The sequence below is a fragment of the Myotis davidii genome, unplaced genomic scaffold (assembly GCF_000327345.1).
Source record: "Myotis davidii unplaced genomic scaffold, ASM32734v1 scaffold27, whole genome shotgun sequence".
NCBI lineage: Eukaryota > Metazoa > Chordata > Mammalia > Chiroptera > Vespertilionidae > Myotis > Myotis davidii.
In genome coordinates, this window is record NW_006297821.1 from 1,542,892 (window position 1) to 1,557,492 (window position 14,601).

Below are 14,601 nucleotides of genomic sequence, written 5' to 3' on the forward strand. Positions count from 1 at the left end.
GCGGGCACCCTACGCGGCGCCAGGCTGGGGGCGCTCTCCGGTTCCGCAGACCCCTTGGAAGGGGGCGGGGGGGGGCATGCCGTTCAGACAATCGCCACCCCCTTGGGACCTTTCCCGGCCCCCTCCCCCCCGTGGAGTTGGGGAGATTTGGGGTAACCGCTACGACGCTGGTGGGAAAACTTCTGCCTCGGTGGCCCCAGATCCTTGAAGTGTTTGGGTCGGAGGGTCTCACGAGGTCTGGCCGGCGGGGCTTGCCGCCTGACTGCAAAGCCTTGTCCACATTAAAGGTGGAGATTTGAATGGGGAATGGAGCCGTCGTCATTCCTCGGAGTTTGGGGTTCGTTTTTATTTTTCTTGGGAGACAAGCAGCCCCTGGTTCCGCCCGAAGCATTGTTTCCCAAAGTGTGGTCCAGGGACTTGCGCGCACGCCAGCCACCTGGGAGCGCGGGCGCTTATTTTAAAAAGCAGAAAGCTCTCCGGCCCCACCCATCTGGCCGGGGCTGGGTTGCCGGAGGGATGATGGAGGGGGAGAGACCCGCCCTTTCCTGGGAGATTCGGGAGCACGTAAAGTTGGAGAACGCCTGGCACAAGGGTTTGCACACACCTACCTGGCACATGGTGAGCGCTTAGCCTGTTAGCTGTTACTAGTTGCAGTTTGGGAGACTTTGGCTCCCCAACTTGGCAGGGTATGTTATTTGCATAATTTGTGAAAAGCACAGATTTTCCTAAACCCCAGCACCCCTTCACCCGGCCTCCTTTAAGGCCCCTTTTTGAAGTGGGACTCAGATGTGTCCATGTTTAACTCCTAGCCCACCTCCCCCAGGTCATTCTGATGCCTAAACAGGTTTGGAGAACTTGGCAAAGAAAAATAAATTCTTTTTGCTGGTGGTGAGCACGAGCTGTGCCCAGAGTTTTTTGTGTGTTTTTTTTTTATTTGGTCTCAGTTCATTCTCACTACAAGTGCAAAGGTAGGTAATGTTTTATCATTCCAGATTTTCAGATTTGCAAATTCAAGTGGGGTCCCTCTGTCATAACCCAACCAGGAGCCATGCTGGGGGCTGGGGACCCCTGCGCTGGCCTTTTACAAGCACCACCTCATTGAAGCCTCTAACCTGGCTGTGAAGCCGAAACTTCTCCCCGTTTCATCCTGGGCATCAGAACCGTCCGCGATGCAGGTCCCTTCATCTCTTGGTCCCTTGTTTCCAGTTAGCCCCATGGGCACCTCAGCAGCCCTGCGGCAGGTTTTGAAGGAAAGGCTTCCTTCCTCCCAATCAAAGTACTTAAGTGCAGGTTGGCTGATAAGGCCCTGCCACGCCCCGGCTAGGAGCACCTCTCCGCAGCCGGTCCACCTCATTGTATTTCCCCACAAAGATCTCTTGTCTTAGTTAGACTTGGGGGAAATTGAACAGAATGTAACCGACTTAGAATTTTTCAGGAAATTCATACATGGATGCCAGCCATATATGCGCAAAATATTTCTCATATCGTTTAGGCATGGGAAAAGTTAGGAATAATATAAAGACCTAGTAATTACTGAAATTTAAGAAACACGGGGAACATGAAATAATGTGAATGTATTATCACATAATTATATTCACAGATACATTTTAAAGATGTAGCACAATGCTTATGCGATCTTATGTGGGGAAGAGGTTAATTTTACAATACGTTATGATCTTAAACAATTTTCAATTAAAAACAATTTTTAACTGAAGATGAATGGAAGAAAATATTTCGTAATGTTCGTGGTACACATGCTGCTTCTCTTCTAAATTTTCTTTTATAAACATGGGTTTCCTTAGAAGAAGACAAAGTAAATTTTTAAAATAAAAATTAAGGTTCTCATGTTAGAGACTTATTAACTGGTGTTTCTTTATTCAATAAGCATTACACAGCCCTTTCTAATATAGGGCCAGGTACTGTGGTGGGTACTTTATAAAGTTACACAGTATTACTAATCAGTATCATTACTCGGGAGACAATGCCCCTGTCAGTTAGGAATGGATTTGGGCCATACGTAACAAAACTGATCTATGCTAGCCTCATGAGAAGTCTGCAATTGGTTGATTCAGGAGATCAATGAAGTAAGGGCCAGCATCTGTAGGCATCTCAACATTGTCCTCATAGTTACAGTATGGCTGCACAAGCCCCTGCAATCACATCTGCATTCAAAGCAAAATGCCTGTTCCCTTTTTATCATGAAAGCCAAACTTTCTCCAGAAACTCCTTTAGCAGTGTGCTGCAGGGGTTCCCAAGTATGTAGGGGACCAACATTATTTAGGGTGGTGGCTCTTACAATTGGAGGGGCGGGTGGATAGGATTTGGAAATGTGGAGGGATTCGTTTTCATGACTGGGAAGTACAACCATTTTTTTTTCTTGTTTGATTATCTTTTTTTTTTTTTAATCCTTATGGGGAGGGAAAAGAGGTACAACCATTCTTTAGCTGGGCGGGTAGATGGCTGCTGATTTTTTGAAGTGCAGGGCAGACATGCATATCAAAGAACATTCTCCTGTAAAATGCCACTCGTGCCCCTAAGGACAAAAATGTGTTCCAAGCCATTACTTGGGTCTGGGTGCGTTACTGCTAGGACAGACTCGGAAACCTGTGTGCAAGGAAGAAGAGGGAAGTGGAATGGACATTGAGCCGGCAACTGGCCATGTCTGCCACCATGCCCTGTTTTCCTACATGGGTTTGGTTTGTATTGTAATTTCACAATGTTTGGGATTAATCTGTCACTTTCCCTTTGTCCCATGGAGTTCCTGGGGGCACAACGGTGCTGGTCGAGCTGACCCCCGACATCCATATCTGTGGCATCTGCAAGCAGCAGTTTAACAACTTGGACGCCTTTGTAGCGCACAAGCAGAGTGGCTGCCAGCTGACCAGCACGACCGGGGCGGCGCCCAGCACCGTCCAGTTCGTTTCCGAGGAAACGGTGCCTGCCACCCAGACACAGACCACCACCAGGACCATCACCTCGGAGACCCAGACCATCACAGGTACTGCGGGGTGGTGGGGAGCCGGGCAAAGTGGGCCATGTCCCAGGCGCCGCCACGGAACTTGTGAAAAATATAGTTTCCCAGGGTTCACCCGCTAGGGTTGCTGGTTCATTATTTTTAACAAGCTCCACTGGGAAACCAGCCGCCCAGCAGGGTTTGGGAACGGCAGGGTTAAAACATTACGTGTTAGCAGGTATACATGTTGTCACATGTTAAACAAAACAAAATTAAAAAAACAAGTTTCTAAAGCAAAAACCTAATACTAAGAGGAAGAATACTCGCAGGACATGCATTGCTGTTAAAAAAAAAAAAAGATAGCTATTCTGGGTGATGGGAATATGTATGTGGTCTTCGCATTTGCATTATTTGTATTAAGGGATAAAAAAAAGAGGGGTTTTTTTGCTTGCTTGTTTTTAACCCTATAAGCAGGCATTGATGCCTCCCTCCCCTGGGGTACAACCAGGAAAACAGAAAATTTCATCCCAGTTCTGGGTGGTATCCGTTCACTCCACCAAAAATAAACTGTAGATGGATCCCAAATTTAACTGTGGGTAATGAAACCATAAAAGTCCTAGAGTAAATACTATACACACAGACGCACACACATGTGTACCCACAGACACACGCGCACACACAAACACATACATACACCTACACTTACACCTATATAACCTGTCTTAAGGGGTCAGATAACTTTACAAATATGAAGTAACCCATTTATATGTTAGTACTGACATTGTGGCGTCCTGTGGGGAATTGGAGAATGTATTCCTTAGCTAAAGGCATCCACATTTTTAAATTAAAAAACAAAAAAATACTGTGCCTACCAAAGAAGACAGGTTGTGGACACCACCCTCCACCACCACCCCCAAAGAAAAAGAAGCATGTAAGTAGTTGCAGATTAACTTGCAGTTTTTCCAAAGTAAAAACAATATATTGAAAAGTCTAAAGACAACTGGAGAAGAGTATTGCAACATATGTGACTAAGGCCTAATGTTCGTCACATGTAAAGAACTCCTAAAAATCAGTGACGTTGAGAAAAAGAACCAAGTGGAAAAGTCGGCAAAGGCAATAGGTGCTAGACAAGAGGCACCAGCAGGGAAGTGTGCTTTCTGCCTCCGCAGTGAAAGACATGCCTGTCGACAAGGCTTAGCGGGGGGAGCTGCTCCCCTTCCTGGGGAGGTAAATTCACACAACCTGGGTGATGTTGTGGTATCTTTTGTGTTTTCAATGTTAGATTTCAGATCTTTCACATTTCAAAGTGTACATGAAACACATTTACCCAGTAAGTCCACTCTCAGGTATTTATCCTGTAAAACTTATAGTGCATACTGTAAAGAAAGTGGAACTTTTATATGTCTACAACAAGAGGAAATTAGATAAATCAATATCAGAGATTCAGACAGTGGAGTAAAACTTGACCTTGAAAAGGGGAGCTAGATCTATATGCAGACAGAGAAAAATCTCAAAGTGTAAAACTCATACAGATGCATACATATATATCATTATATTCAAGGGCAGCTTCTAGGACAGGAGTGAGGCAGGTCATACTAATGAGAGGAATGTAAACAGTGCACATTAGGGAATGGTGAGGACTGTGGGAAAGCGGAGAGAGCTGCTCTTTGGATGCAATCAGATACTTGAGTTTTTCGGAGAAACCAACCAAATGTGAAATTTCCCAAACTTTGCAACTTTGATGGCCAAACAAAACACATCTGTGCGCCTGACTGAGCCACAGGCTTTTTTTTTTTTTTTTTTTTTTTTAGCATATTCTCATGTTATTACCAAATAGTTCATCTGGAGCTGAGGCGTGGAGAACACCACCTGCTTTCTCTTCATCGAATATATGTTGCTGTGATGTTTGAATTTGTTGGTAGTAAGCAAAGTTCTGCAGTTGTTTCCCTAATGCACCCAAAATAGTGTTTCTGCTGAGTTTTTAAAACATTGAAATATCATTAACTGGTCACCTCACAAACCTTAATAATAATACTTCAAGGTCTTCCCACTCTCTCCAGAGTTTATCTTAATTGTTATTTTAGAGGAAGTCGCCAAGAACATTTGAAACCGAAAATACACCTTGGAGATGGGCCTGGTGCAACCTTCTCATCCTACAGCTAGACCAGTGTAGCTGTAGATGTGGGTGAGTCATGGCCAGGGTCCCACCACAGGATTAGGACAGTCCTGGGACTCAGGTACCGTGGCCCTTACCCCGGGCGCCTTCTCTCTGCAGACTCAGCTCCCTGCCCTCAGAAGCAGACGCCCGGTAACCTCACACTATGCCATGGTGCCACAGTGTGAGAAGGTGTCGAGGCCCACACTTCATTTGTGTTCCAATCGTTACATCCTTCTGTGTTCTGAGCCTTTGCCTATGATGTTCCCTCTGCCTGAAATACCTTTCCTGTCTTTGCCTCGCTTACGCCAGCTCAGCCTAAGAGTTTAAGGTTTATAACTATCTGCACACAGAGCATCTGGCTTATCCTGGAACACCCCCTCCCCTGTGAATTGCAGCAGCCATGACGCACACCTTTCTGTTTTCCAGAGGAGCCAGGATTCCTCTGGCCTCAGAGCCGCCGTGCATGTTGTTCCTCTGCCTGGAACTGACTTAATTCTTAGGCGTCCCTCAGAGCTGCACCTAGAGGTATTTCCTCCAACTCCCCTCCTTAATACCACACTCATACACTATTCTCTCAGACCAGGTCAGGTCCCCATAACTCAATGATTATGTAGGCATGAACCTTAAGGTCTGCCCCATCACTGAACCATAAGCACCATGAATGAGGTCAGGGCTGCACCCCTCATGTTCACGCTGCATCCCCAGCGCCAAGGAGGTGCTGGGCAGGAGGGTGCTCATTCTGGGTTGAGTAAATGAACCACTGACTACCCAAGTGACATTCATCAGTGAAACTGACCCCACACCCAATGGCCCCTCTGTCCTCCTAGTTCTTGGCCCGATGACATCCATCTCAGCATTTCCACTGCCCACGTTCCTTCACTCATGCTGTGCCTCAGTTGTGCGTATCATCCTGTACGCTCGGGCCAGACCTGGAGTCCTCTTTGTGCCTAACTCATGGTGGCACCCACTGCACATGTCGAAGGGAGCACCCAGCTCCGAGCTCTGAGCTCCGGAGACAGACAGCCGGATCGCATCGCAGTCTAACGCCCCACAGCCCTGGACCGGGCAAGTCACTTACACGGTCTGATTAATATTCCTCACCTGGCCCTCCTTGGTGTGCTCAGTGGTTAGAGCGTCGGCCTGCACATCGCAGGGTCTTGGGTTTGATTCCTGTTCAAAGGCACATACCTTGGTTGCAGGCTGGATCCCCGGCCCAGTAGGGGCTTGTGCAGGAGGCAACCAATGGATGTGTCTCTCACATTGATGTTTTTCTCCCCCACGTCTTCTCCCCCCACCTCCCTTCCACTCTAGCTAAAAGCAGTGGAAAAATACCCTTGGGTGAGGATTAAAAAAAATAATTCCTCGTCTGTACCAAGAGATCATCATGGTACCTAACACTATCAGGGCAGAGTTAGCACCAGGCATTGTCAGGATTCTGCAGCGATCCACGGAAAGGACCTGGGACAGAGGGATGGGACTCAGCAAAGGACTGATTTTCTTAACGAGGAGGTGAATGAACAGATGGTGAGATCTGCTGCTCTTCTGCCCGACTCAGCTGCCCTTTCCGGTCGCTCCTGCACCTGTGCCACAAAACAAGCGCAATCTTGTGGGTTTCCTTTCTTCCACACAACTTAGTTTGGTTTTCTGGGCCCAGCTCCCCCTACACCGGGGCATCAGTGTCCCACCCGTGACAGTGCTCAGACCTGCCTATGGACCTGCTGTGGACTGGAGTCCCCAGGGAGCTTGTTAAGGACCTCGGTGCCTGGGCTCCGGGCTGAGGCAGGCACCTGGTGCTTAACAAGCTCCCGGGGGACTCCGGTCTCAGCCAGGTGGGAGAGCCCCTCCCCGCCCGAGGCCACAGCCGGGACCCGGACACTGGCAGCTCTCCAGATGCCCCTCCCAGACGCGGTCCAGGCGTATTTCTCGCTCTTTGGTCCTTGATGAAGCCGACCTCCTCGTCACTCAGCTCCTGGGTCTCTCTGTCCTACAATAGCTGGATGTACAGTAGCATGTATTCTCCGCCGGTAGTTTGGAAGCTTCCTGCTTCACATTGGATTGGAGAACTTGCCTGTAGGAGCAGTAAACTTAGATGCTGGTGCTGGTTGGGGGGAAATAGCATCCCACGTGCATTTTCTAAGTTCTGGCTTAAAATCGTGGGGCTTTGGAGGCAGGGGCCTGGGTTCGAGTCTTGGCTGCATGGGGCCGGAGGAGCCAAGGACTCTGGGTGTCTCGTTTTTAAATTGGAGGCAGGAATAAATGGCAAGTTCGGGGCCCTGAGCCGGACGGGGCGGAGCTCCTGCCGTGAGCACTTGCAGTCACCGTGGGCAGGTCACTTAGCCCCATGTCCCCGCTTCCCCAACTGTAACACGGAAGTGATGGGGTTGCAGTCACCTTGGGGGTTCTAACCCGGCTGTGGGGCTTCTGCATGGAGGACACTTAGCACTGTCAGTGTCAGCTCTTGTTCAGTGAATCGGGCTGTGAAAACTCTACAGGACCCGGAAAATGCCGGCGCCGGGCCTGACTCATGGCAAGTCCCCCGCCAATACTAGTTGAATTGATCACTGGACCTAGAATGATCTGTTCATCTCCTTTGGTTAGTTTTCACTCTGCAGGTCCCATGTTAAAAGTCACCTCCACCTAGAAGCTAGCCGTGATTTCCCTCCCGCCACTCCTGAGATGAGGTTTCTCCCTGCCTCCCACCTAGCACTCACCACAGTCGTAACTGACCAGTTACTTGGTGACAAGCAGTTTTTACTTGGCTAGAGAAGTGAAGTGGGCTGCTGTTGGGGGTCTGGCAGTGTGGTGGATGCAGCAGCCGGAGAGTGGGAGGGCCATGGGCAGCCAGCTGAGAGAGGAAAGCGGCCGGACAGCTGGGACCCATTGTCGGGAGGTCTTGGTGTTGCTAGGAGCCGGGCTGGCTCTCCCAGGCCAGGCTGTTCTGTCGAACATAAACAGTGTCACAGCACCAACGTGGTCAGGGCCACTCTGTGACCGTGGAGGAACCGGGAAAAAAAATGCCTTCGTCATCGTTTGGCGCCAAAAAATAACAAACATCCCCCCACACTGATCTGAGCAACGCCTGCTTCTCTACCTGTTACAGCTTTAGCCTCCTCCGCTGCTCGGTAATATTTATTAAGATGTCAAATCACAGACTTTCCCCACTCTTTCTTTTATTTTTAAATATGATTTCTTGATTCCTTTTTTTCTTTTTCTTTTTTTAGAGAGAGGAAGGGAGAGGGAGAGAGAGGTGGAAACATCAATGATAAGAGAGAAACATCAGTTGATAGCCCCCTGCATACCCCTACTGGGGATCGAGCCCACAACCCATGTGCCCTGACTGGGAATCAAGCCATGACCTCTTGGTTCATAGGTTGATGCTTAACCACTGAACCATACCAGCGCTTCCAATGCAGGCTTCCTTGAACCCTCCCCCAAAATTACCTAGCATGAGTCCCAAATCTGAGTCCTTTCTAGCACCCTGTCACTGAGACTCCATGGCTCCCATGGTCTGAGGTTTCCCTCCTGCAGTGAGTAATAAACTTAGTCACCTGCAGGCGTGTCCCTGGTCTGTGGCCAGAGGACATTGACATAGGGAAGAACAAACTCACCTCGTTGATCTGAAAGCCTTAAAAAAGAATCTGGAGGCTTGTTTGGCCTGTGAGCCATTGATTAGTGGTTTAATTTCTAGTTTACTAGACTGTCAGTCTCCCTGCAGGCAGGCCCGGCCCCTCACAGGCACTTAGTGAAACAGTTACCGAGTGAGAACAGGAGGCGCTCAGCTGTAAGGATGAAGTTCATTAACGTGCATGAAGCACAAGGCGCCTGCCCCATCCTGGGGTCCAGGGACAGTAGCTCTGGGCCAGTTGTGCGCCAGACACTGGAGCCGAGAAATGGAGATGCTCACCCCTGGAGACTTCCAAGCCCGTGAGCAGGGGAGCAGGACCGAGGTGTGAGACATGCACACCCAGCCATGTGGGATGAGCACAGCCTTGTCGGAAAGTAAAAGGAGTAGTTAGTCACCAGGGGAAAGCCAGGGAAAATACTGTGAGGTCAAACGTATGAGCCGTCTTGAAAGAATCACCTGCCTTTAGGAGGACGATGGTGGAAAGGGCGCATTTCCTGATGGTGGTCTGCGGGTGGGGCAGCTCGAGGCAAGATCTGATAACCGTGCCCAGAGATGACCCGGGAGTAGTGGCAGGAGCCATGCTTCATCTCTGGCCTTTTTTCTGAAGGAGCTGGGGAGCCATTGAAGGTTGTTGAGCACATGAGTGATGCAGTAAGACAAACTGTGTAATGATCTGTCATACAATGTGGCAACAATAATACTAGCTAATTCTTTGTTGTTTTTTTAATATGTTCTTATTAATTTCAGAGAGAGGAAGGGAGATAGAGAAAGAGAAACATCAATGATGAGAGAGAATCACTGATCAGCTGCCTCCTGCACATCCCCTACTGGGGATCGAGCCCGCATCCCGGGCATGTGCCCTGACCGGGAATTGAACTGTGACTTCCAGGTCCGGGCATAGCTAATTCTTAAGTAGTTCTTATGAAGTCATCTGTCTGAAGTCCTTTGCGCAACGGTAAATTAAATACTGAGAGTCATTATCCCATTTTACCCATAATAACTAAGGAACAAAGGGGTTAAATAACTTGTTTGGGAGGATAGAGCCAGAAATCGGCAGAACTGGTCTCTAAGCCACACCGTCCCTTAGTAACTCCTCATGGCAGCATCTCTCAAAAGATCCACCTGGATCCAGGCAGGGTCCTGGGAATCGGAACCAGCCAGTGCTTCCCATTGTCCTTAACACCCAACTACAAGTGGGCCGGACAGCAGGGCACACCCGGTCCGTTCTACAGTTCAGAGATGACAGGTTCTTTGCATCTTTTTGGTGTCCTGGTGGTGGGTATTGTCCTTTGGCCTCAAGCCTCATGCACCTCATGGTGAAAGAAGGCTGCCATTGCTTTGTGCCGCAAGCCTTCGCTCAGCCCTGTCCACAGATCGCGAGAGGGGCAGCTGCTCTTTACCAGGGAGGACGTGCTTCCCAGAAACTCCTGACCCCATTGGCTAAGATGGGACCCAGGCCCGGGCCCACGGCCGTACAGGCGGCTGGGCCACAGAGGGACGGGGCTGAGGGCTCAGCGGTGGAATCCAAACCAAGGGCCCCTCTGCAGAGTCGCCCAACTGCAGTCTCTGTGGACTGGACCAGAGCGGGAGTCACGGCTGATGGGAAGGAAGAATTACCTAGAAACCTTGTTAAAAAATACAGCTATAGCCCGTGGCCGGCGTGGCTCAGTGGTTGAGCGTCCACCTGTGAACCAGGAGGTCATGGTCACAGTTCGATTCCTGGTCACGGCACAGGCCCGGGTTGTGGGCTGGATCCCCAGTGTGGGACGTGCAGGAGGCAGCCGATCAGTGATTCTCTCTTATCATTGATGTTTCTCTCTCTCCTTCTCCCTTTCTCTCTGAAATCAATAAAAATCTAGTTTAAAAACATAGCTATAAAGATATCCAGACTTTACCCCTGAGATCTCCATCAGAATCTCTGGCACATGATCAAATTTGAGAACCACCAGACCAGGAAAAGGGGAGAAAGGAAGGAAATCTATTGGCTTCGGCGTCTGGCACATAGTAGATGCTCAGAGATCTGAATGAATAAGTGAGCCCAGCACTCGGAGAGGAAAGGGGGTGTGGGAAGTGGGAAGGAAGCTCCATTCCGCTTGTAGTGGTGGGTTTTTTGTTCCTGTTCAGTGAATTCTCAGTCTAGTGCAGGTTCACTTTGTTTTAGGGAGGACGGTTGGTTGTTTGCCTGTGACAGACCCCTGCTCTGCCTGTCCTAGTTTAAGCCCGAGAGGAGGCTTTTATTTAGAAGGGAATAGGGAGTCACTGAGGACCAAGGGTGAGGATGTGGCTGGAACTCAAAAGAGAGCGATACTGCCCAGCCAGTATGGTTCAGTGGTTGAGCATTGACCTATAACCAGGAGGTCATGGTTCGATTCCCAGTCAGGGCACGTGCCCAGGTTGTGGGCTCGATCCCCAGTAGAGGATGTGCAGGAGGCAGGCAATCAATGATATGCTCTCATCATTAATGTTTCTCTCTCTCCCTCTCCCTTCCTCTCTGAAATCAATAAAAAAATATATTTTTTTAAAAAGGTGGCTCTAGCCCAGTGATGACGAACCTCTGACACGTGAACTCATTTTTTTGGTTGATTTTTCTTTGTTAAATGGCATTTAAATATATAAAATAAATATCAAAAATATAAGTCTTTGTTTTACTATGGTTGCAAATATCAAAAAATTTCTATATGTGACACGGCACCAGAGTTAAGTTAGGGTTTTTCAAAATGCTGGCTGGCCGAGCTCAAAAGGTTCACCATCACTGCCTAGCCGATTTGGCTCAGTAGATAAGTTTCGGCTTGTGGACTGAAAGGTCCAGGTTCGATTCTGGTCAAGGCACATGCCCAGGGTTACGGGCTCGATCCCCAGTTGGGGGCGTGCAGGAGGCAGCAGATCAATGATTCTCTCTCATTGATGTTTCTATCTCCCTCTCCCTTTCTCTCTGAAATCAATAAAAATATATTTTTAAAAAAATAAAAATAAAAATGTAAAAAGCGATGGACACCAGAAACCAGAAATATATTCGGGATTTCGGATGTTCACGGTTCAAAGTGTGGCCCGAGGACCAGGCCCCTGCTCAGGAGCTTGTTAGAAACCCAGTCTCGGCCCCACCCAGAGCTGCTGACTCCGAATCTGCATTTAAAGATCTCAGGATGGTCCGTGTGCTTTTACACGGGGAGAAGCGCCCTGTAGGCGTGACAGCTCCCAAGTTTTATGCCTTTTTCTCCTGCAGAAGGAAAGTCCACGCCAAAACGCAGTCTTAGTCCCAATTCTTAATTCCAGGGCAAGCGGGTCTGATTGGCCTGTCAGGTGTCTGCTGGGACAGGAAGGTCTGAGCGTACAGGTCGCTGCTCACATCCCCGTTTTACTGGCAAAAGAACTGAAGAGCAGCGATGTGGTTCGGTCAAGACCCCATAGCTAGTGAGTGGTGGGGACAGAGGTTGGTCCCAGGTCAGCCTGGCGTTTACACGCACAGCACATACACACTCACAACACCAAACTGCACACAGACACTCAAAGCAGCCCCTCCGTGATCAAGGCCACCTGAAGGCTTTCCCTGTGGGACCTGCAGGTCCCATGGCAAGAAGCCGAGTGTGGGGGAGGGATGAAAGGGGGGGGGCTGATAAAGCCATCCAGGAGGTTCCAACAAGACTGGGTAACGTGGCTGTTGGATTCCAGACACCTGCAACAGAAGACGATTAATAATCACACGCTTCTGTGTTCTGTATTGAAATGTCACCTCCTCACTGAGGCCTTCTGGGATTACCTTACTTAAAGTCGCATGCCCCCAGCACTTCCTGTCCCACTTCCCTGCTGTATTTGTCTTCATAGCATTGAGCTGTAGAGTATTTATTTACTTTTTTTTTTTTTGCTTGCACACTCACAACTAGAGTGCCAACTCCACAAAGGCAGGGGTTTTGCCTCTGGCTCACTGATGTGTTTCCATGCCTGGCACACAGTAGGTGCTTCATAAATTTTTGCTAAATAAATCAGTGAAGAATGGCAATAGCAGTAACAGTTTCACAGGCTTGATCTCTAATCCTCCCAACAGCCCGAGGAGATAAGGAATGGGAATCGCCCTATTTTTCAGGTGAGGAAACCGAGACTCAAGAAGATAAGACTTAGGAGCCCAAGCCCTTGAACAAACCCTTTCCCGGCCAGGAGACATCTGTTTGGGGTGACTCACATGTTATGTGTGAGCAGCCCTGCCTCTGAAATGATCCCTGCAGTTGGGTGCCTGGCCCTTTGCTTCCTGCCGTCTCCCCAACAAAACAGAGGCAGAAAGGGCAAATGGGGCTGCATCAAACTTCTGCGCATCAAAGGCAACAACAGACTGGAAAGGCAACCTGCAGAATGGGAGAAAGTGTTTGCAAGCCACACCTCCGAGACCTGGTTAATATCCACATTCCTCCCGCGAGCCCCCTCTGCTGTGACTTCCCATGAAATCCTGGGCTCACAGGAGAGGGGCCGCGGGAGGTCAGGAGCCGAAGCCCCGCCCATCTCCCGGGAGTCACGCTCAGCTCAGAGGACAGGGGCCCTGCATTCACCTCCTGGGACTGAGGACTGAGCTGGCCTGTGGGGGACCTGGCCACTCCCATAACCCAGCCCCCACCTACCACACACACCTGCCAGCCTTCTTTTGGTGCAGAAAGCTGTGGAGCAGAAAGTTGGGAGGTCATGAGAACATAACCAGCCATCCTAGTTGGCACTGTAAACCCTATGTCCTGGGTGACCCCCGGGCCCCCGGCAAACAGAGACGTTGGTCTCCTTGGGTCTTGGTCAAACTCCCTTTGAGAATCCAGGGCCATTGCCCAGTTCTGTTCACCTGTAGACGCGAGCACGGCCACATCCTGGCTTCTGCTTCTCTCGTTAACTTTTGCAACAAAAAAGTTATGAGGGGTACGTAGTGACTATCTCTACTTACAAGGGAGGAAACGGAGGCTCACACAGCTGGCCTGAGGTCTTCCATAGCAAACAGCTGGACCTGGACCTTACACATCAGCTAAAGCTACAGTGTAAGGTCCCCGACAGGGAGGTGCGCCTTAGAATTAACGAGATTGCTGTCGGCCGACAGGCAGTCCCAAACGAGGTGCTCTCAGGACCCGTGAACTAACTTGAGCCTATGGAGCACGTTTTGGTCACTTCGGCAAAGTCGTGAACCTTTTCTGGAACTACGCACATCGAGTTCCATTGCTGGTTAGAACGCCTCCCAGATGCTGCGTGATGATTCAGGTTGAAGATGAAGAGTAACTGTTCCCAGAGATACCTGGAAACAATCGCAGGGGCTCCTCCTAGTGATGAAGCACATGTCTGCGTTGGAGGAACAGCCCTTTTGTCCCTGAGACGCAGCAACAAGAAGGGTGGGTGGCCTCCCCTGGGCAAAGCGGGGCTAACTTCCTGCTGGAACGCACGGAAAAGGGCCACCTGCGCCGTGGTGCTCAGGCTCAGACTCACCTGGGCAGATGGTTAGAACGCGGAGCGCTGGGTCCACCCCAGAGTTTCTGATTCCGTAGGCTGGGGTGGGGCTCAAGAATTTGCCTTTGTAGCAAGTTCCTAGGTAGGTCAGTGCTGCTGGCTGAGGTCCAAACAGAGCAAAGGAAGCTGGAGCCAAGAGCCAAAGCCCACGGAGTAGATGGGACACGTCAGGAGAGGCAGGTGCGGTCGATGGACACATCTGAGAGACTTGGCATGAAGGCAGGACATCCGCCTGCAGGATGGTTTGGCCAACTTTGAGCCAAAGCCACTTCACTCCCTCTGCATGTGTCAGTTGAGGACAACGGAAGCCAGTTCCAGCATGACAGCAGGGCTGAATCTGGCATGTCCCCAAACCTGAACGGGATACATTAAATCAGTGGTTCTCAACCTTCCTAATGC

General features: G+C 49.7%; 1 protein-coding gene across 1 annotated transcript in view; it reads left to right on the forward strand.

Moving 5' to 3' along the window:
- Positions 1-2,730: 2,730 nt before the first annotated feature.
- The window catches only part of ZFP64 (ZFP64 zinc finger protein), a gene marked incomplete at its 5' end in the record, with an annotated part of 28,459 nt that continues 16,588 nt past the window's right edge, over positions 2,731-14,601 (forward strand). Inside the window, one exon of the mRNA XM_006773648.1 lies at positions 2,731-2,998. Within this exon, the coding sequence (XP_006773711.1) occupies positions 2,731-2,998 (268 nt within the window). The remainder of the gene's footprint in view (positions 2,999-14,601) is intronic.